The following is a 22,487-nucleotide window of genomic DNA, read 5'->3' on the forward strand; positions in this document are numbered from 1 at the left end:
CAAGGTATTAAAAAATTAAAGCAGCTACTCACTTTTTAGGTCTTCATCATAGAAAGGGAAAGGAAAAAAAAAAGCCATTAGAAACACCGACTCAATCATGACTCTAGAAATGATAGTAAACATCTTCCCAAAAGAACAAAAACCATAGTAATAAATGGGGGAGGGAGGGTCACTATTTACAAAACACTGAAATATAAATCAGGAAATCTCACTTCTAGATCCTCTCATGTAACTCATTGGCTTTGTGACTTCCAACGAGGTCTTCTCCTAGATATTGACAACCCATTTCTTTTTTCTTAAAAATCACAAAATACATGTTTATTGGTAGAATATGGAAGTAAGGTTTTACTTGCCTTAACAGAACATGGTAAGGAAGCTACTAGCTTCAGGAGACTAATAAACATAGATTCCTTCCAGAAAAACAAAGCTGGTTAAGAACTTCTGGATGATCATGGCCAAATGTGTCAGTCAGAAAAAATGACAGCATGGGGTGCCTGGGTGGCTCAGTTGGTTAAGCGACTGCCTTCGGCTCAGGTCATGATCCTGGAGTCCCTGGATCGAGTCCCGCATCGGGCTCCCTGCTCGGCAGGGAGTCTGCTTCTCCCTCTGACCCTCCCCCCTCTCATGTGCGCTCTCTCATTCTCTCTCTCTCAAATAAATAAATAAAATCTTTAAATAAATAAATAATTAATTAATTAAAAAATGACAGCAAGTTCCACCAAAACTTCTCTAGATAGTCACTGAACAGATTGGAGGATTAAATGTCTCCAAATAAAGCTCGTAACTCCAGAGACTTACTTAATTTGAGAAAAGGATACTTCATTATTCTTCGCATCTTTCCTGTTTTAAAAGAAACAAAGAGCCATTAAGACCAAAAAAGGGTAATTCTGGGCTTTTCCCCTTTCACGTATCTACAAAAGGCCTTTTTTATACATATGACACCAAATCCTGTTCCCTAATACTAAGCTTAGAGGTCTAGGCAGCAAACCCTGGTTACAAATCTGTGAAGTAACTCTCATACCATCCAAAAGTATGGAATAATCTTGCTCAGGCCACTGTTAGAAATATCTTTGGGTAAATGTGTATCAGTAGCATGACCCTTTTGTAAAGCCAGAGTCATTTTTTCATACTGTTCTTTGAGAAAGGCTTCCTGATAAGTTAATGGAATAAACCAGAAAATATCTCCACTATAGGAAGAGTGGTGGGGCTCCTGGCACTCTCCTGCATTGCTGGCTAAACCCCATATTGGTGTTTAAAAAAAAAAAAACCCACCTTCTGGAGGGCAATTTGTCAGTATGTATCAAAACTGAGGGGCACCTGGGTGGCTCAGTGGGTTAAGCATCTGCCTTCGGCTCAGGTCATGATCCCAGGGTCCTGGGATCGCGTCCTGCATCAGGCTCCCTGCTCAGCGGGGAGCCTGCTTCTCCCTCTCCCTATCCCCCTCCCTCCTGCTTGTGCTCTCTCTCTCTCTCTCTCAGTCAAATAAATAAATAAAATCTTAAAAAAAAAATAAAAAAAAAAACTGAAAACAGGCATCATACCCACTGAGCCAGCAACTGCCCACTTTGGAATTTAGCCTAAGGAAATAATCATGAATATGCCCAAGGATTTAGGGACAGGTTAAGTAACTGTGGCAAAAAAAAAACCAAAACCAAAAACATCAGGAAAATTGAATTATTTCCGTAGAGTTGAATACTGTGTATCCACTTAAAACAAAGATCTGAAGCTGTCCACAATGTCTTAAATAATAAAGCAGACTACAAAATGATACATGTGATTCCTGTGTGTGTGTGTGTGTGTATTCATGTGTGAGTTTCACAATTACATCAATGTTAAATGTAGTTTTGTGCAGGTGCTGTGATTATGAATTATCTCATTTCTTCGCTCTTCTTCTTCTTTTCTGTTTTGTCTTTTGCCACAAGAATGTATAACTTTTATTTCAACAAGAAACAATAAAGCTATTTTGACCCTTCCCTCACACACACAAAAAAATTTAAAATCTGCCTGTCAACCCAACAGGGCAAGATGGCGGCAGAAGAACCTGGCGCGGCCATTTTAAGGAACTCGGAGCCAGAATGAAATTCCCCGGTTGGCAGCACCTGATGAGTGCAAAAGAATCCCAGCAGGTACACAGGCTTCACCCGCCCCACACATGGTCAGACAGGAGAGCGAGCAATGAGGTGCAAACTCCAGGTTCAAGTTCACTTCCACACTTCCTACACTTGGCTTGTGTGTCCTCACAATGGGGCTTTCAAGACCTGCCTCCTAGATGATGGACTCTGAGAAACAAACTGAGGGTTCCAGAGGGGAGGGGGGGGTGGGGGGATAGGTTAGTCTGGTGATGGGTATTAAAGAGGGCACGTTCTGCATGGAGCACTGGGTGTTATACGCAAACAGTGAATCATGGAACACTACATCAAAAACTAATGATGTAATGTATGGTGATTAACATAAAATAAAAATAAAAATAAAAGACCTGCCTCCTAGAGCCCCATGAATATGAGAGCTGATGGAAAACACAAATCCAGGCACACAGTAAGCACTCAAAACAGAGATGCTGCTATTTTACTATTTATGCACCGCATTTATTTAACGCCCCTCGGTGTCACATCACAGATCATTGTAGACATCGAAGCTGCCTATCTGCTAGTCAGACAGCACGTGTGTTCAAACTTACCAACTCTAAATGAAATCTCTTAACACCACACAACTGACCCATGAACCAGAAGGCACAGTTTCAAGGGAGCAGCCTACACCGCAGTGTTTGCCGCGATCTGATGCTGGCAGGGACTGCGAAGAAGTAGGACTGGCCAGTCAGTAGAGAGTGTGGATGAGGGGGACATGGGGGCCCAAGACACCAGTCCTTCCAACTGTGTGAATGTCTGAAATTTTCCATAGTAAAAAGCTCCCTTAAAAAGTAGAGTATGGGGCAGGGGGAGGCCTGGGTGGCTCAGTTGGTGAAGCATCTGCCTTCAGCTCAGGTCATGATCTCAGGGTCCTGGGATCAAGCCCCACATCGGGCTCCCTGCTTGGCGGGAAGCCTGCTTCTCCCTCTGCCACTCCCCCTGCTTGTGCTCGCTCTCTCTCTCTCTCTCTCTCTCTCTCGCTGACAAATAAACAAAGAAAATCTTAAAAAAAAAAAAAAAAGTAGGGTACTATCATCAACATAAACAACAGTCACCTTTTCTTTCTCCAGAAGATGAAGCCTCCCACAGCCACAATTACCAGGGCACCAAAGATGCACCCGAACACTGCTCCGCAGATGACACCTGAGAAAAGTCCAAATGGGAGGCACTTAGAAGGTGCTCGCGAACTAATAATACACTGCATGTTAATTGAATTTAAATAAAATTGAGTTTTTAAAAAGAAAAAAGATGTTCACAAACAACCAGCCCAGAGTCCTCAAATCAGAATGTGTGTGCGTGTGCGTGTGTGTGTGTGTGTGTGTGTGTGTGTGAAATACCTTTGGACATAAAATTAGTCTAGGCATTTGGGAGCTGGGTTCCCAGCCCCAGCCCACCTCTAACGGGTTGGTCTTGAGAAAGTCTCGGCTCCCCTCCCCTCAGGTTCCTCAGCTGCAAATGTAGGGAACTGGGCTGTCTGTGATTTTCAAGTTGTTCTTACTGCTGATGTCCTTCTTCAAATGAAATTGCATGCAGCAGCCCAATATATAACATAGAAAACCAAGCAGAAACACTCTTGTGGAGGTAGGGTGGGGGCGGGGAGGGTGTCAGGACTGGAGCGACCCCTGTTTAAAAACCACTAGACAAAATGTTCCCCACGGTTCCTGCTACCTCTGACTCTGTGGGACTAATGCCCCGTACGAGCAGAAGGACCTACAGCACTGTGCTCAAGTGACATAAAACCCATGTGTTTACTGGGCAAGGGGGTGGGGACTCCCTGAACTTTGCTCCTGGGGCTTCTTTCCCGAAGCCAACAACTATCAAGTATAAAAACCGGACAAACTAATGAACCAGTTGATCACTTTGTCTTCAGCTTGAAGGTATATACCACCCCCCTGGGTCCCCGAGGCTCCCGAATCACTCCATTCTGTGTGACAGAGGACAGGCGTGCCTGACAAGGAGTCTGAGGCCAGAGTGTCAGGCCTGCGTCTACGCAAGTCACTGCCCCTCTCTGGGCCTTCACAGCCTCGTTTCTCAGAGAGGAGCTGGACAAGATGACTTCTGTGGCTCCTTCTGACCCTCACGTTGGAAGGTTTTATGCTCTGAAAGTCAAATGGTGTGCCTGGAACGTGGGCACACAAATGACCACACCAAGAAAAAAGGACTAAATGTGTTTGCAGAGTGGAAGGGCAACCGGCATGGGGGGGTGGGGGGGCAGGGGCGGGGCGCCTCCTTCCAGGAAGCTGAGGTGGGTCTTGATGGCCACGTGACATCTCAACTTCTGGGAGGAGCGACCAGCCCTCCCAGGGAGCCAAGGGAAGCATGCAGACACCGGAAGCAAAACCCCCACTGAAATGTTAACAGCACTGTTGTTCTTTCTCTACCTGGATCCTGGGGCAAGAACACTGCATCTGAATAGGGACCGAAGGACACGTAGCTCTCGGCCCCATCTATGAGTCCCTTACGGTGAGGGTTAAAGGTGATGTTGGTGAAGCCAGCCACACAAGCCCTATGGGATGACAAGAAGGAAAGAGGTAGCTGAGACGTGGCCACCACCCCAGCCATGGAAAGCTTTGCACTCACGAGGCTCAGCCCCAAAGGGCAAGAACCACTAGGCCATTACCGATAGGAGCCCAGGGGTTCCAGCTTCCCATTGTAATAACCGTGCGTGGTTGACTCATTCCCAACATCGACTTCGTATTTCAAGACTTCAGCCAAGCCCTGAGAACGTCTCTTTTCTTCTGTTGTTATGAGGTATGTCACGTAGGTGTCTGAGGCCCCCTTTTTGAAATCCTCATACGTATACCTCAAAACATCTGCAGACGGGTGAGCAGCTAAGAAAGGCACACAGGGAGAAAGTCATAAGCAAGTGATTGCTGACAGATAAGTTTCCTGGAATGCGTCTGAATAATGGCAAAGACACTGGGCAGTAATGGTGAGAGCTGCCATCTCTCACGTGTGCGCTCTTGTGTCAGGCTTTACTTATACCAAGTTCTACGTGCCTTACTTACTTAATCTCCGTGCACTAGACAATAGTCACTGACAGTAGTCTTCTCACGTGGGTTTACTACCCCCATCTTACAGGTGGGAAAATGAAGGCACGGAAAGCTAAAAGGACCTAGGCCCAAGGCCACACTGCATACACGGTGGGGTTGATTTCTAACCCAGACCATCGACGTGGCACGTGCGGTCTCATCCACCACAGGCTGGTATTGGTCACTCTGGTCACTCTGAAATATTGCCTCCTCCATTCAGCAACATCTAAGCTTGGATTTTGCTGAAAACCTTCGCCACAAAATGACTTGAAACAGACCCAAAATGAAAAGACAGAGAGACTGAGAGAGCTCAGCATCAGTTGTTGAAACTCTGCCATGGGTTTATGACACCAGCAAATTCCTTGTCTTCCAGGATCCCCACACCCCTTACGAGGTGCTTGCCCTCTCGGTCCTCGAGGATGTGAGGACAGTACCATGGGCTGAGAGGATGGGCAGAGGCAGCACTGCACTGTTCACATTTAAAGAATCAACGAAAACAACAAAACTTGGCCCTGAAAACCCAGCCTTGTGCAAAGCACCCACATGCAGCTAACAAAGACACCCTCGAATCATGCCCTTCTTCCCACCAAAGAATGTAATGGAGTCCTGTCCGGGAAAAGGGGCATGTGAGCCACCCCCTCTCTCAGCTGCAAGGAAGATTTTTGCAAGGTCCCACCACAAACGCAGAAATCACTTTCTGTTTTCCTTCAAGAGAAAGCTACCCTTTGAGTGTGATGTGTGTGCGTGTATATGTGTGCACGTGCGAGAGAGAGAGAGAGAGAGAGTTGGTTAAGACTAACATTCTGTCACCTAGAAGACTCTGTGCTATAAAAGAGAAGAAAAACCTAGGTCAGAGGTCAGCAAGGTATGAACCTACAGGCCAAATCCAGTCGGTTGCCCATTCTGATAAATAGTATTTCTTTGGAACAACCACACTCATTCTTCACGCATCCCCTGCGGCTACTCTCAACCCACAGAGCCAGAGTCAGGTGGCTGTGAGAGAGACTGCACGGCCTGCAAGGCTTAAACTATTTGCTCTCCAGCCCTTCACAGAAAGGCTGTCAACCCTGACCTAGATCATCGGGCAAATAGCTCACCCACCCCCTTCTGAGTGCCAAAGCGTGGGTGACAGTGTAGAAACAGACATGTATTTGTATCTCCAGTGTGCCTCAGTGGGCACAGGAATGGCCCCCGGTCACGGCATGGCTCATGGGCTGTTCAACCCATAACCGACCCCTCCTTACCGTTCCCAGTGGTGAGAATGAGCGCATAGGCTTTGAGGGGTCCGTGCCTGGTTTCAAACCCACTGAACTCAACCTTTACTGAATTGTGACTGATGGACGTGATATTCGGGGATCCATCTGGAGAAGGGGGGTCTGAAACAGAACAAAACGAAACATGATTACCCACCATTTAAAGCCAAAGGGGGGACAAAATTATTAAGGAGAAGTTGGCTGCAGGGCCCTCAAGCTCTGCCCTTGCTCTGGGAGCGGTGTGGGGGGCTCACGCAGAGCACATCCAGAGCAAGGGACAGGGAAGGAAGTGGGGGGCAGAGAGAGCAGATCCCCCAGCTCATAATGGCACCTTCGGCGTGCCCAGCCACACGCCCCGGCAGGCTCCCAGCAGCCTTGTTGTTGGAACACAACCTGCCTTTCCTATCTTCCCCCAGGCCCTCTGACCTAGAGAACTGGGATAGACAGAGAGCGAGAGAGAGCCTGTGCGGCTGGAACTCTAAGCGGGGAGCCATCTGCAGCCACTTGCCCACCGCGTGGATGCGGCACCGGACAGCATGGTTGGCTGAGGACAATGATGGAACACAGAGACCTGGAGGAAAGCAAAGCTGACATAGAGAGGATGCACTTTCTCCTGAGGCCTGGCTGTGTTCCTGGTCCACATTCTTCAAACTAAAGTCCTCATTTATTTTGCTGGAGTTGGTTAAAAACGCCACCTAGAAAAACCCGACCAACCCTCTTCCCAGAAACCAGAAAAGCCCACGCAGGAACATTCCATGCACAACCTCCATGACGACGTGCCTCCGCTTTCTGAACTGAGCTTCTGAGGTCAGCCTCCGAATTAATACAAAAGGAAGAAAATGCTGAATTAAAGATGATCCTTCTCGGGGTGCCTAGGTGGCTCAGTCGTTAAGCGACTGCCTTCGGCTCAGGTCATGATCCCAGAGTCCTGGGATCGAGCCCCTCATTGGGCTCCCTGCTCCATGGGAAGCCTGCTTCTCCCTCTCCCACTCCCCCTGCTTGTGTTCACTCTCTCGCTGTGTCTCTCTCTGTAAAATAAATAAATAAAATCTTAAAAAAAAAAAAAAAAAAAAAGATGATCCTTCTCCACACACACACCCCCACACACACACACACACTCTCTCTCTCTCTCTCTCTCTCTACCTAAATTTGTCTCCCACATACAGTTAGAATCTTGTGGTCAAGATTCAGGGAGACTGAGAAAACTGAACGAAAACACCACAGTGTGGCTCTCACATTTGCACCACCCAGCACGGCAGCCACCAGCCACACGGAGCTGTGAGCTCATAAAACATGACCAGCCCGAATTCGGGCGTGCTGGACATGCAAGACACAGACTGGATGTCAAAGACTTAGCATGAGAAAAGAATGTAAAATAACTCATCAATAATTGACTTCATGTAGAGTACATGTTGAAATGATCCTTTTAATATACTGAGTTAAATAAAATGTGATTTAAATCAACGTTGGCTCTTCCTTTTTACTTTTTTTATTTTTTAATTTTCGTAAAGATTTTATTTATTTGAGAAAGAGAGAGGGCAGAGAGAGTGAGCGCGCTCGGGTGGGCAGGGGACGGGCAAAGGCAGAGGGAGAGGCGGACTCCCCGCTGAGCAAGGGAGCCTGACGCCAAGCTCCATCCCAGGACCCTGGGATCACGACCTGAGCCAAAGGCAGACACTTAACCCACTGAGCCACTCAGGTGCCTCTTTTTTACTTTTTTTTTAATGCGGCTCTTAGGAAATTATTTTCTACTGGACGGCACAGCTTTGGGCAACCTCTCAAGTAACTGAGAGCAGTGACCACTTGGGGGCGCTATCCCCATTTCTAACTGTCAACCGCCTAGCCAGGCTTCCTAACCCAGGCTCCCAGGATCCCCCTCAGCTCTTTGCCTTCTAGCTGCCCAGAGGAGACTAGATCGTCAGTAGCATGCTAGCTCATCTACCTGCAGGGCTGGAAATCCTTTCCCTCTCTGCTTATCTGAATCCTATGCTCCAGGGACCCTGTCTGCCTTACTCACCGGTGTCCCTTAACCCGGGGTAGAGTGAGCAACTAACAAATGATGGCTAAAAAACCATCACTCCATTTCTCCAAGATTTACCCATCCCATACCTCCCAGAGAAAATACAGCTCCACTTTTACAGTAAATAAAAGATATGTTAAATTTGTATGTAAAAATTCATCTGTGGGAAGGGGGAAACCTGCGTAGCTCAGATGGTAACTCTTGGTTTCGGTTCAGGTCATGATCTCATGGGTCGTGAGATCGAGCCCTGCCATCAGGCTCCATGCTCAGCCCGGAGTCTGCTTGAAGATTCTCTCCCTCTGCCCCTCTTCCCATGCCTACCCCACCCCCGCTCTCTCTCTCTCTCTCAAACAAATAAATAAATCTTAAACAAAAATTCATCTGAGGAAAGGGAGAGCGTCAGATTAAAAAGAGAATTACTCACAAACAATGAATCATGGAACACTTCATCTAAAACTAATGATGTAATGTATGGGGATTAACATAAGAATAAAAAAAAATTAAATTAAATTTAAAAAAAAGAGAATTACTAGACTAAAGAAGTGGTCATTATCCAAACCAACCACACTGTTCAGCTTCAGAAACAACTATTTCTGACAAGTTCCTTTTCTTCCCTAGACACTGTGTATAGCCCCAGAAATACCACTTCAGACATGGCTTACGATCCTCAGTGGCTGAAGAGATGACATTATAAAACAGAACTACAAAAAAGGTTCCTTATTTCTATTATGTTCTAGAGTGCTGCAGAAGCCCAAAGGAGCGTCACCCAGGCCATCTGATACAGTTGTGTACTATACAACTCCAAGCAGCCCCATGCACACTGCAGTCCCTATGAATGGTGTCCCCTGGAACTGCACGGTGCACAACCCCAGCACCCATACATGGCCGCCCTCAAGTGTGTCTTCCATACACATTACCTCACCTAATTTGTATAACAGTCCTGAAAGCTAGTATTCTTTTCTTTTTTTTTTTTTAAAGATTTTATTTATTTATTTGAGAGAGAGAATGAGAGAGAGAGAGAGCATGAGAGGGGGGAGGGTCAGAGGGAGAAGCAGACTCCCTGCCGAGCAGGGAGCCTGATGCGGGACTCGATCCTATGACTCCAGGATCATGACCTGAGCCGAAGGCAGTCTGAAAGCTAGTATTATTTCCCCTTTTTATAACTAAGAAAAACAAGACTCATAGAGATTAGGTAGCTTTCCTGAGATCACATAGCTGGTAAAAGGCAGAACTTAGAATCAAACCCAGGTCTGCCTGTCTAAATCCAAGGCTCTGTCCACAGAACCCCGCAACCACTTTTCAAGTCAGTGTCCCTGTAGTAAGAGACCTTCTTCTCTTACTATTACAACCACAGATTCTCTGGAAAATTTCCAGAAACATTCTGATACCCTAAAGGAAACATACCCAGGGGTCAAAAAGCACAAAGCAAAACCAACCCACTACGTTGATCTAAGATGTAATGTAGGCAAAGACATGGCAAGGAAAAGACAGATAAAAATGAAGCAAAGCTGTAAGAAGCAACATTTTTCCAAGTACAAAAAATAAGGACAATGAGCATAAGAAGTTTGACTAGTGAGATCCCCTGGACAGGAAGTGACCCCCGTTCCTCAAAATAGCTGGGGAGCTTGTCAATATGGACTCTAGGGAAATATGAATCTTGACTGGATAGGTGATCATGGTGAATAAAAGTACTGTTCACTTTTTAAGTGTGATGGTAATAGCAATGTGGTTCTGTCTGAAAGAAAGGGGAAAGGAGCCTCTATCCAGGAGGAATACTTCTTGAAATATTTATAAATAAAAGTACAGAATGACCAGGACTGGTCTCAAAGTAATCCAATCAGGGAGGAGGGGATCTAAATCAAAGAAGATTGGTCAAACTCTGACAAATGTCCAACTGGGTGATGACGGATATGTGGGTTTCTTTATGCTTTCTTCTACTTCTGTATCTGAATATTTCTATGAAAATGCTTTTTTTTAATGCAATAAGGAAACTTACCACTTAAAAGAAAACGTGGCAATGAATTATTCTGTAAAATAAAGGAAACTTTTGGAATACTAAAAAAGAGTCCCTCTTACTCTGCTTTTTAAGACTAGACATGTATTTTAGCAGAAATTTAAAAAGAAATACAGATTTCTAGGCCACACTTGCAGATCCACTGGATCAGCATTCTCCAGGGGTGACCCCAGTGCCACCTGCGACCCCCCCCCCACCGCCGCCACCACAAAGCCTACCTGTGATGCCAGTGAGGCAGGTGTTTTGGGTGGGAGACGCCATCTTGCCACAGGAAGAGGCAGCGATGCTGATGTTGTAGGAGGTAGAAAAGTTCAAATATGTGACTTCCGTCCTGTACTCAGTGCCGTTCTCTGAGGAGCAGCTCTCCAGGTCTGTCACATTTTTCCAAGCTCCTCTGCTGATCTCCAGCTGGAAGCCCATGTTGGTGCCGGGAGGGCAGGCCCACTTGAGAATCAAGGTTGGCTCTTTGGGGACAACTTCGCAGTGGAAGGAGGCTACTGGTAAAGGATCTGCAAAGCAAGCACAGCTCATCGTGACAGTCTGGGCCTTGTGCCTTTGCAAACACTGGCCCTTAGCGAGCAGCAGAATCCTGGCTCATCTGTAATGAGGAGAGAGCCATGAGGTACGGCAGAAGAGGCAGAGGCTGACCTTGAATCAGGCATTACTGAACTGTGTGACCTTGGCTCAGTCCCCCAACTAAGCCTCAGCTGCAGGACTGTACGGGGATTATATGAAACAGTGGCCGTCAGTCACCACGCTGGAAGAGAACAGGGCTCCGTGAGAGCTCACTGTGACGTAACGGTATGGAGCAGCAACTACTTCACCCACGTCATCTCATCTTGGGGCCCTCCTGACAATCCTTCTGGAAGAGGTAGGATTAATGCTGTCCCACTCCGCCGACGAATCAGCTGAGGCTTCGAGGGGTTACGTTAAGTCGCTAAAGATGACATGGCTGGTAAGCAACAGAGGCAAAACTGGACCCCAGGTTTTCTAAGTCCAAGTCCAGGGTATTTTATAGACACACAACATGCTGAATAATCAATGGTAAATGGGGTCAGTTTCTTCATCTTTAAAACAGGGTGTTAGGGGTGCCTGGCTGGTCAGTCGGTCAAGCTTCCGACTCTTGATGTTGGCTCAGGTCATGATCCTGGGGTTGTGGACTAATGTACTGGGCGAGAGTATTATCACTACTTCAGTGCTGCAGTATTTTACAGCAGAAAAAGCACTAACAAATCACTTGGTGCACCTACCACATTCTCCACCTGATGCCTGGAAAAGTAATCTGCCCAATGCACACCTCCCCCCACAGCTCCTCTTCCAGCCACCCCCAGTCATAAATGCTCATACATATTTCTCTTGTTTTAGGCGGCAGTAATTATAGATAAGATAAATATCAGCAACGGAAGCCACCCAAACCCCAAAGATCAGTGTCCAGACCAGGTGGATGGAGCCCACGTTAGCAAAGGTGACTCAGAGCCACCAAGATTTCTCTAGCTGCTCCATGTGAGAGGTCACAGGTCATCAAGGTCCCAGCTCCTATACTACCAGGGAGGCTGATCCAATGGGAACCCTCTACTTCCAAATCAGCCTGAACACACTTAAGTAGCTTGGTCAAAGGAAGAGAAGATATAGGTACAAAGAGGGTAGAGAATAAGGTGGTGCACAGCCGCCAAGGTGACAAAGGTGCCCCAACCAGATCTGTGAGCCGAAGGACTCAGAAGCATCTGTAAAACAGTCCCTGGGGTCCTCTCTGAAAGCTCCCTCAGTTAAACACAAGGCTGCCCCTCTCTTTGTAGCACTATTTGCACTGAGAGATAAGGATCAAGACAGGTGAAAAGGCTGAGCATCCATTTTAACAATATCCTTTCAATCTTCTTCAGTGGGGAAGCCAAACTATGAACTACAAGCCTGCATGGCATCCATTTCCTGGCCCATTACTTCTTGGGTCTCACCATCTACCCATCCGTCGCCCCCTTGCTCCCATTGGTCCACTTCTGCCATCCTGGCCTCCTGCTCTTCCTTCAACAAAGCAGGCATACTTCAGCCTCAGGGCCTTTGCACTGGCTGTTTCTCTACCTATAATGCTCTATGCCCTGATAGCCATATGGCTGGCTCCTTCACTTCCTTCAGGTCTTCGCTGAACAGTTACCTTTTCACTGGCGCACCCTAGACAAACATCTCATCGCCCCCTTCCTTGTTCTTTTCCCTCCCCCTAGCAGTAATCATCCTCTAATAGCTTACTTATTTATCTTGTTTATTATCTGTCCTCCCCACCAGGATAAAAGTTCCAGGAAGGCTGGGACTTACAGGTGTCACTTAACAGCGCCCGGCATATAGCAACTGCTCAATAAATGCTTGTTGAATGAATAAATGATAAGACAGCACTAATAAGCTAATAGGATGTCTCAAAGAGATCAGTGTACTGCATACTACAAGAAACTTAATAAAGTCTGTGGAGGACCTACCTGCAAGGTCAGCACCACCCAGGAAAGAGTCCAAGTGGCACCTGGGGCACCACCCAGGAAAGAGTCCAAGTGGCACCTGGGGCTACTCACCTGTACAGAATGACTGCCAGCTAGGAGCCAGGGACCAGGTGGTGTTCCCCACTAGGGTGAAGATCTCCACTGTGTATGCCGAGCCAGGTATCAACTCAGTGGCTGTGGCATTGGTGACACCCATGTCTGTGACAAGTTGTGTTGCCCTGCTGGAATTTCCATCCTTCTCAATAAGAAGGTGGTAGATGTACGTATCAGAAGCTTCATCAGAGTTGTGCCAAATTAAGGATGCTGCTGTGGTGTTGGTATGTATTTCAATATTGGACACATTGCTGGGCCCTTCATTTAAAAAAAAAAAAAAAAAAAAAAAGCATGGATTAGCCTTCAATTCCAGGACTATTTTATTTACTGCCTCTAAAAATAGCCTGGCCCCTTTGGGACAGAATAAATAAAAGTTACATTTGCTGACTCAAACGATAGAAGGCTTCCCAAAAAGACCTTCAGAAAATAATTATACAGATTAAGTCTCAAAAAAAATTTTTTAATACTTTTAAGCTTATCTGAAATATATTTTCCAGATAGAATTTCCTATCTGTTTTGGAAATCTGATTAATGAAAGAGAAAAATATACTAAAAAGATAACACAAACTACCATGTCTACCATATAGTTAGATCAAACATTAGCAAGACACGCTTACTGCTGCGTGCAAAGCTCCTCACTTGGGCAATATCATCTAACGTCAACATGACAAGGTGACCTCCTCTTGTCTGTATTCCCAAGCAATGAATGGAACAGTTACGTCATCCATGCTTATCGGATCACTTTCTGCTTCTAAAGACAATTCCAGGGCGCCTGGGTGGCTCAGTTGGTTAAGCGACTGCCTTCAGCTCAGGTCATGATCCTGGAGTCCCGGGATCGAGTCCCACGTCGGGCTCCCTGCTCAGCAGGGAGTCTGCTTCTCCCTCTGACCCTCCTCCCTCTCATGTGTTCTCTCTCATTCTCTCTCTCTCTCAAATAAATAAATAAAATCTTAAAAAAAATAAAAATAAAAATAAAAATAGGGCGCCTGGGTGGCTCAGTTGGTTAAGCGACTGCCTTTGGCTCAGGTCATGATCCTGGAGTCCCTGGATCGAGTCCCGCATCGGGCTCCCTGCTCCCTGCTCGGCTCCCTCTGACCCTCCCCCCTCTCATGTGTTCTCTCTCATTCTCTCTCTCTCTCAAATAAATAAAATCTTTAAAAAAATAAATAAATAAAAATAAAAAATAAAGACAATTCCAGGTTCACAGGGCTCAGCACTAATGCCAAGAACAGCAGGACCTTTGCTGTTTTCCAGCGTTTTCTGCTTAAGCAGCTTCCTACTCTACCGGGAGCCCAGAAATACAGTGGCTTCCCCAGTGTTTAACCAACGCTTACTTCCCACCCTCCAGGACAGGGTCAGAGAGAACAACCCTTGGCAGGGCATCCTGAGAAACTTACGTGTGTACTGTGCAGTGAAGCCAGACTTGCCCACGACGCGGTTCACTTCTGGAAAGACTGTGATGTTGTATAACGTGCCTGGAACCAAGTCTTTGAGAGTGATGGCTTTGTGAGAACTGTTTGTCTTGTTGAAGCCATTCTTGGACCATACATGCAGGCAGTAGGTATAGTCAGAAGCACTGTCCGTATTCTGCCACTCCAACTCCATTTCGGTCGTGGTGAACTGGAGCACACGGATGTCAAAGACGGCACTGAGGTCTGGTTGGAAGAAAGGAAGAGAAAAGGAAGTCTGTCAAGGACCATCATAATGCCCAGCTTGATTTCGAAGTGTCAAGACAACTGTTCTTTTGCCATTAAAGTCTCAAATGAGTTCACAAAATGTAAACTCCAAACCAGTGAGAAACACACACACTCATTTCTTTCCAGGATTTTGGCTCTTCCATAACACAGATGAATGTACCAATTCATCCTGTCAGTTCTCTGGTCTTTTGCTTTTGCCCTAAAAACGCCCCCTTCGGGGGGTCTTCTGGAGTGGAAATCATGTTCAGATTCCTCATCTGAGTGCTGATGACCAGATGGGTTCAATTTGCGAAAATTCATCAAGCCACACACTTAGGCTGTGTGTGTTTTTCAGGATGTATCCTGTATCTCGATAACTAGATTTTTATTTTTTTAACCACTTCCTCAAAAGAAAACATCTTTCTATAACATAGTCAGGCATACTGAAGAGTTGACATTCACTAGGTAGGGAGAATTTGAGGCCGGGGTGAAGGGAAAACACACACACATGGTCCACCCTCAGAGCTGGGCTCAGAAGAGAAATCTCCCTCAGGAGTACTGTGGGGACCCTGATCTGCCCACCTCACCTCTACACACTGAACCAGATATAATATGAATGCACAGATCGTGGCCCAGAAATAATGACATAAGCAGGGCGTCTTTTCCGCCCTTGCTTTCAAAACACTTCTCTCTTCACCTGGGAACCACGGTCATCTCTAATGAGAGAAACTGAGTGGCTGAGGGGACAAAAGAGGGAAATATTTTCACTATAAAACATTTTGTGGGGTTTTTTTTATCATTATTTTGTACCACAAGCATATACTCTCTTCCAAAAAAAAATTTTTTTTTAAGTGTGTCCTCCTTAAAGGGAGGCAGCTTTGAGAGGCTTCTTTCCCTACCACCAAATTCCTGATGTCAAAGGGATTCCACAAAGGCCATAAAAGAAAGCCATTATCTATAAAGGTAAAAGAACCTACAAATAATCTAAATATTCCACAAAAAGAGAAGGGCTTTGTAAACTGTGATCTGGCTACCTAATGAAACATTCTGCAGCCACTAAAAACATGAAGACCATAAAAAAAAAAGTTCAAATACAATGATTTGTATAATAATTACAATGATATAAACAAAACCTATGACTGTGGACACAGATGTGAAGAGAATGCAGCTGCGTTAGAAGAGAGGCGTTATTCTTGATTCCCTTCCTTTTGATGGTGGTAAAATACATATGATATTTATCATTTTAACCATTTGTAAATGTACAACTCGGTGGCATTAAACACATTCACAATGTGTGTAACCAGCACCACCATCTATACCCAAAACATTCCATCACCACCAACATACACTCTGTTCCCATGAAACAGCAAATCCTCCCTCCTGGTAACTCCTATTTTACTTTAGTCTCTGTGAACTTGCCTATTCCAAGAACCTCTTGCAAATGGAAACATACAATATTTGTCCTCTGTGTCTGGCTTCTTTCATGTAGCCTAATGTTTTGGAGGTCCGTCCACATTGTAGCAGGTACCAGAATTTCATTCTTTTTTTTTTTTTTATGTCTGATCTTATTTATTTGTCACTCAGAAAATCTCATTTTTTACTGGACTCAGACTTAGAGGTAGAAGCTCTCAGACAGGACAGCCTCCGTCTCTTAGCAATCTGTTCCTGGTGTTCTTCTTTGGCCTCCTTCATTCTCTTGGCCAAAAGTTTAGCATATTCTGCAGCCTCTTCCTTATTTTTCCTAGTGCGCTGCTTCTTCAAAGCAATACGCCAATGTTTGTGCTGAAGGACACGTGGAGTGACAAGACGCTGAATCTTAGGCGCTTTGGTTCTAGGTTTCTCACCTTCTTTGTTTAGGGGCTTTCTCACAACATACTGGCGGACATCAGCTTCTTTAGAGAGACTGAAAAGTTTGCGGATTCTGCTGGCTCTTTTGGGCCCCAGGCGACGAGGCACACAGTATCAGCGAGTCCAGGAATATCCTTCTCCCCTTTTTTTACAATGACCAAGTTGAGAACACTGAGATTGGCATCCACAATGCAACCCTGAACCAATTTGCGCTTTCTCTCTCTAGTCCTCCTTGGTCTATAGCAGGAATGCCCCTTACCCAGCAGCAGGTGGACACGGCCATGGGTCAAGACACCCTGCTTCATGGGGAAGCCTTGTTTGTCATTGCCACCACAGATTCGGACCACATAACCCTCCCATTCTTCACCCAGAGCATCAGCAGCAACTTCGGTGGCCATATGCTTCTCATAAAAGTTGCCAAGTTTGCGTTCATCGTCCACTTCAATGAGTTTCTGGCAGCCAGTAGCTGGGAAAGAGATGTTCAGCTTCATCCTGAAGCAGCCTACCGCCTCCGAGGCTCCACAAAAAAGAGCCAGAATTTCATTCTTTTTATGGCTGAATAATATTCTATTGTGTAGATATACCATATTTTGTCTATCCACTGCTCTGTTGACGGACACTAGGTTGTTTCCGCCTCTTAGCTATTGTGAATCATGCTACTATGAATGCCGGTGTACAAATAACTGTTCCAGTCCCATATATATATATATGGGACTGGAATTGCTGGGTCATACTATATTTGTTTCCCTTCTTCAAAATTGCCTTTAATAGGGCGCCTGGGTGGCTCAGTTGGTTGAGCGACTGCCTTCAGCTCAGGTCATGATCCTGGAGTCCCGGGATCGAGTCCTGCATCGGGCTCCCTGCTCGGCAGGGAGTCTGCTTCTCCCTCTGACCCTCCCCCTTTTCATGTGCTCTCTCTCTCTCACTCTCTCAAATAAATGAATAAATAAAATCTTTAAAAAAAAATTGCCTTTAATACTGTTATACCGATTTTAGTAATAATGTAAGTTGTTCAATAATAGAATGGTAATCCCCTAAGAGACGAGTGCCTTACTACCACTCTTCTTGATTTCCGTTCAATGAGACTCAACTATAGGCTACAGTACAAGAGATGCCTTCTCAACAAACAGTCCTAAATTGCTTTGCAGCCGCACGATGTCCAAGTGTCAGCCCACACTCTCGTCAAGACCCCACCCTTCAAAGCCAGACAGAGGCCAGGGCACTACCTTGTCACTCTGGGCCAGTTAACTACCAAGCTCACAAAGCTCCCATTCCCTACTCTGCAAAATAGAGAGCTTAACAGTACCCACCTCATGAAGTTGTAATAAAAATTTAAAAATAAAGGATGAGAGCCCAGCACTCTGCAGACCCCCAATATGTTTAACTATTATTACAGTAAGCTCTGGTCATTGGCAAGTCACACAAAATCAAGGGTCCTGCACCATGGTGATCCTCATCATTAGCAACATTCTCAAAAGAAGAAAAGAAATATATGTTGACATTAAGACCCCATATCTCAACAGTCTAATCTAAAATTCAGACTTGAAAAGGAATTACTACCTTTCATCTGAGGAATGCATGGTAGCAGTTCTTTATTTTGGAAGCAGATCTTCCAAGTAACTAGCAATGTCTTAACCCAACCAACAGAGTTGAAGAAACCTACACAAGGAAAATCTCAAAAGCCCAACTGATTTCATGTGTGGCTACAGGAATTATTCTTATTTCTTTATTCTTCCCCTCTGCATAAAAGATTTCAATTCTCCTACAAGCAAAGATCAAAGAATAGTGTATGTTTTCCAAACTTTCCCAAAAATATTTCTTTCAGATTTTAAAAACAACAGTAATGAACATTAAGTTGTTTTCATGAGATACTTTCATCAATATCATTTAACCTTAAAGAACAATGTTGTTTATGAAAGATTGTAAATAATCTATTTGTCCAATAAAAGAGGAGTAGAGTAGTTAAGTAAGTTACAATACATCCAGATCAGTGATTCTTAAACTTTTGAATCTCAGGACCCCTTTACCTTCTTAAAAGAGAATTTTTATTTATGTAGGCTATATTTGTATTTACTGTATTAGAAATAAAAAATGAGGAAATTTTTAAACATAAGAATACACAAGTATACATTCCATTAGTCATCAAAGTGATGATGTCATCCCTTGTCATACAGCATCTGGAAAACTCCATTATACACTCATCATGAGAGAATAAAGGCGAAAAAGCCAAGTATCATTTTAGCAGCATTATGATGATAATAATAATACCTTGTCAACCCCTTGAAAGAACCTAGGGGACTCACAGGGGTCCCTGGATCACACTTTGAATAACAGTGATCTATCCCAGGGGTCAACCAAGTTTTTCTTTAAGGCCCACAGAATAAATATTTTAAGCTTTATGGAGCATATATTTTCTGTTGCAACTACTCATTTTAAGCACAAAAGAAGTGACAGACAATATGTAAATATATAAGCATAATTGTGTTCCAATAAAACTTTATAAAAACAGGCAGTGGGCCAGATTTGGCCCATAGGCCATTATTATCTGTTGACCCTTGATTTAGACAATGGAATGCCAGGCAGGTATTAAAATTATCCTGTAGAAATATTTATACTGAAAGGGAAAAATATCCGTAAGAAGCCGCTAGGTAGAAAAAAGCAGATTATAAAACCACGTGAATAGGATGACTTCAATGTTCATAAAAGAAAAAAAATACAAATATATGTACACACACACTGATATTATCTTAAAATTATAAAATCATAAAAGTTATCAATGATTATTTCATACACCAAAAACACACCAAAAGTTGTCAGTGATTATTTCTGGTTGATAAGTTTACTATGTGATTTTCTTCTTTTTGCTTGTCTGTGTATTTTATATAATGAATATGCATTACTATCGTGATAAATTTTTTTAAGATTTTTCTTAGATAAAAAGAAAAGCAATATTTGAAAAACTTGACATTAGAAATTATACTGATTTCCTTTAAGAAACAGTTTAACAGAAAACACAGCCTATTTGCTTACCAGTGCTATTGCGAACTGTCTGGGGATCCCCTTCAGTCCCATTTGGTCCTCTTGGAAATATTTCAAAAACATACATGGTTCCGGGGAATAAGCCACCAATGACAATACTTTGGTCGCTGGTCGTGTTCTCCTGAGGTTCTCTACTTCCCTCCTTTCTGGTAAGTATCTTAAAGAAATCTGAGTCATTGCTCCTCCAAGCTAAGCCAATTGCCCTTGTGCTGACATTCGTCACTCTAAAGTCAGAAACTGGACCAGGGGCTGAGGGAAGAAAGTAAACAGCTAGATTAAGAACCTATTTCTCCAGAAGATGAGGGTGACTGAACTTCACAAAAATATTTACACTGAGATTAAATGCACACTTGGGACACCTGACCTGTCTTTTTCTCTTCTTTGTATTACCATCTACAACACCAGCCCCTCAGAAACTGGTATTTCTGGCCACTGAGAAAACACTTGGTGGTAAGAACACAGAAACTGCACGTTTTGGGATTGTACAAAGTCATTCACCAGAAATAAATGAACCTCTGTTTAGGGACATGCAGCAGCAGCTGCTGTTGACTGCTAAAACTGATTCCCTACCCTGCTTTTTCCTTCGTCATACAGCCCCAGATTTTTAGCTGTGTACATGGCCACCAGAAATAAAGACTACATTGCCCAGCCTCCCTTGCTGCTAGATGAGCCATGTGGCTAAGTTCTGGCCAATGGGAAGTGAGCAGAAGTACTGCCAGACTTCTAGGAAGTATCATGAACGCGTGCAGCAGTATCTTCTGCCCCTCCTCCTCCTTGTAGCTGGAATATAGACACAATGGCTAGAGCTCAGGTTGCTTAGCTCTAGAACCAACTTCGTGGCTGCTGATCCCAGACTCCAGCTCAGAACAGATATTCTTGGAGCTGCTGTAACAAAAGCTGCACCCTTAGGGTGGAAGTCATTCCTGGGTCCCAGCCTAAAGCCTGCTCCCCCGCTGTTATGACTTGAACTGTGTCCCCTCAAAATTCCTATGTTGAAGTCCTAACCCTCAGTACCTCAGAATGTGAGGTATATTTAGAGATAGGGTCTTTAAAGAGGTGATTAAAGTAAAATGAGGTCATTAGAGTGGTCCTTAATCCGGTACAACTGGGGTCCTTATAAGAAGAGCAGATTAGGGGGCGCCTGGGTGGCTCAGTCGTTAAGCGTCTGCCTCCGGCTCAGGTCATGATCCCAGGGTCCTGGGATCGAGCCCCGCAGCAGACTCCCGGCTCCGCAGGAGGCCTGCTTCTCCCTCTCCCGCTCCCCCTGCTTGTGTTCCCTCTCTCCCTGTCTCTCTGTCAAATAAATAAATAAAATCTTAAAAAAAAAAAAAAAAAAAAGAGGAAGAGATTAGAACACAGACATACGCAGACCAAAGGCCAACCATGTGAAGACACAGGGAGAAGGCAGCCATCTACAAGCCAAGGAGAGCGGCCTCAGAGAAAACTCCCCATGCATCCCCTTGATCTCAGATTTCTTACCTCCACAACTGTGAAAAATAAATTACTGTTGTTGAAGCTCCCCAGTCTGTGCTATTTTGATATGGCAGCCCTAGCAAAATAATACACCAACCCTCCCAATAATTCCATAAACCCTCAGTTACCAGGATTAAATTCCTTTTGGCTTAAAAAAGCTCTGTTTCCTGTGATGGAGCCCTGGCTAACACTCGACCATTCCATCCTGCCTGGAACTGTGCTTCTTTTATGATGACAAAGAAATAGACTTCTATTTTGTTTAAGCCATGCAAACTTGGGAATTTTTTTGTTACTCACAGTCAAACTTAATCCTAACTAATAAAGGGATTAAACAGTAAAAAATGTAAAAGATGGAGAAGTGAAAGCAAATTCCATTTACCCCAAAGAGCCAGTCCAGAAGACATTTGTAAAAATGCCTAAGGTGTGGGGAAGTGTGGGTGGTTCAGTCAGTTAAGCTTCCGACCCTTGCTTTTGGCTCAGGTCATGATCTCAGGGTCCTGAGATCAAGCCCCATGTCGGGCTCCATGCTGGGCATAGAGCCTGCTTAATATTCTCTCTCTGCCTCTCCCTCTGCCCCTCCCTACCACCTTTCCCCCACCTTACTCTCTCTCTTAAAAACAAACACACACCTAAGCTGTGCTTCCTAGGAAGCAACAGACACCCAAGTAAAGCATTCTGCGAAACAAGCCCTGGGTCCAGAGCCAGGTACAAGTTTCTGCGCTGTACTTGCTAGCTAATTCTGTGGCCTTGGGCAAATCATCCAGCTGTGCTGGGCTGCAGCTTTCTTATCTATAAAACAGGGATATCCTAAAGCTCCTGACATGGTATAATACTATACTACTATACTGTATACTGTGGTACACCATTAATGTTTTATTTCAATTACTGGACCTTCTTTGGAACAGAAAACTTTTTATTTACTTGCTGCCTATCATCTTATCTTTAAGACACAGTTAAGCAAAGAAAGGATGAGATGTATCTGTGCCTTGCTTCATTATAATGTCAGTATCCAAAGGACAAAGGGACATGGTTCTTTTTGTCTCCATGCATCAATTTGCCTCTACCACACTGGAATGGTTGTTACAAGCTGAGGCTGGAGTCAAGAGAGCCCAACTGTCTAATCCCACCTCTGCCACTTATCAGGTGTGACACCTGCCTAAAGCACCTCTCTCAGCTGTGGCTTCCTCGTCCATAAAATAAGGCTAAGACCAACCATGCCAAAGATCTGTGAATGTGACCTGAGACAGCGCAAGGAAAGCAAGTTGCACAATGCTCAGCAATGTGGGGAGGGTGAGTCAACGATCACCATCACTACAGTGCACATGATGAAGGAGGTAAGAGTCCCTGCGGGCTCCCACACTGAGCCGCGCTTTCCTTGAGGGCAGGAACAGAGCTCTGTCTCATACCTGGGCCTGGTACAAAGCAGGCAG

The 22,487-nt window shown here is 44.8% G+C and overlaps 2 protein-coding genes across 2 annotated transcripts in view; both read right to left on the reverse strand.

Moving 5' to 3' along the window:
* Window positions 1-22,487, reverse strand: part of PTPRJ (protein tyrosine phosphatase receptor type J) — a 165,656-nt gene that overhangs the window by 19,918 nt on the left and 123,251 nt on the right. Inside the window, exons 7-16 of the mRNA XM_064576422.1 lie at window positions 19,576-19,833; window positions 14,419-14,676; window positions 13,001-13,279; window positions 10,664-10,954; window positions 6,403-6,534; window positions 4,747-4,957; window positions 4,508-4,632; window positions 3,182-3,269; window positions 799-840; window positions 33-41 (exon numbers count right to left, since the gene is read on the reverse strand). Of these exons, the coding sequence (XP_064432492.1) occupies window positions 33-41; window positions 799-840; window positions 3,182-3,269; window positions 4,508-4,632; window positions 4,747-4,957; window positions 6,403-6,534; window positions 10,664-10,954; window positions 13,001-13,279; window positions 14,419-14,676; window positions 19,576-19,833 (1,693 nt within the window). The remainder of the gene's footprint in view (window positions 1-32; window positions 42-798; window positions 841-3,181; window positions 3,270-4,507; window positions 4,633-4,746; window positions 4,958-6,402; window positions 6,535-10,663; window positions 10,955-13,000; window positions 13,280-14,418; window positions 14,677-19,575; window positions 19,834-22,487) is intronic.
* Window positions 15,780-17,437, reverse strand: LOC123857149 (small ribosomal subunit protein eS6-like). The gene is given in 2 exon segments (XM_054511912.2): window positions 15,780-16,655; window positions 16,658-17,437. Coding segments are annotated over 2 exon segments (843 nt in total). The 5' UTR covers window positions 17,133-17,437; the 3' UTR covers window positions 15,780-16,287.

Source organism: Mirounga angustirostris, unplaced genomic scaffold (assembly GCF_029215605.1).
Source record: "Mirounga angustirostris isolate CCGP_5_RB_7025 unplaced genomic scaffold, mMirAng1.0.hap1 SCAF_13, whole genome shotgun sequence".
Lineage (NCBI taxonomy): Eukaryota > Metazoa > Chordata > Mammalia > Carnivora > Phocidae > Mirounga > Mirounga angustirostris.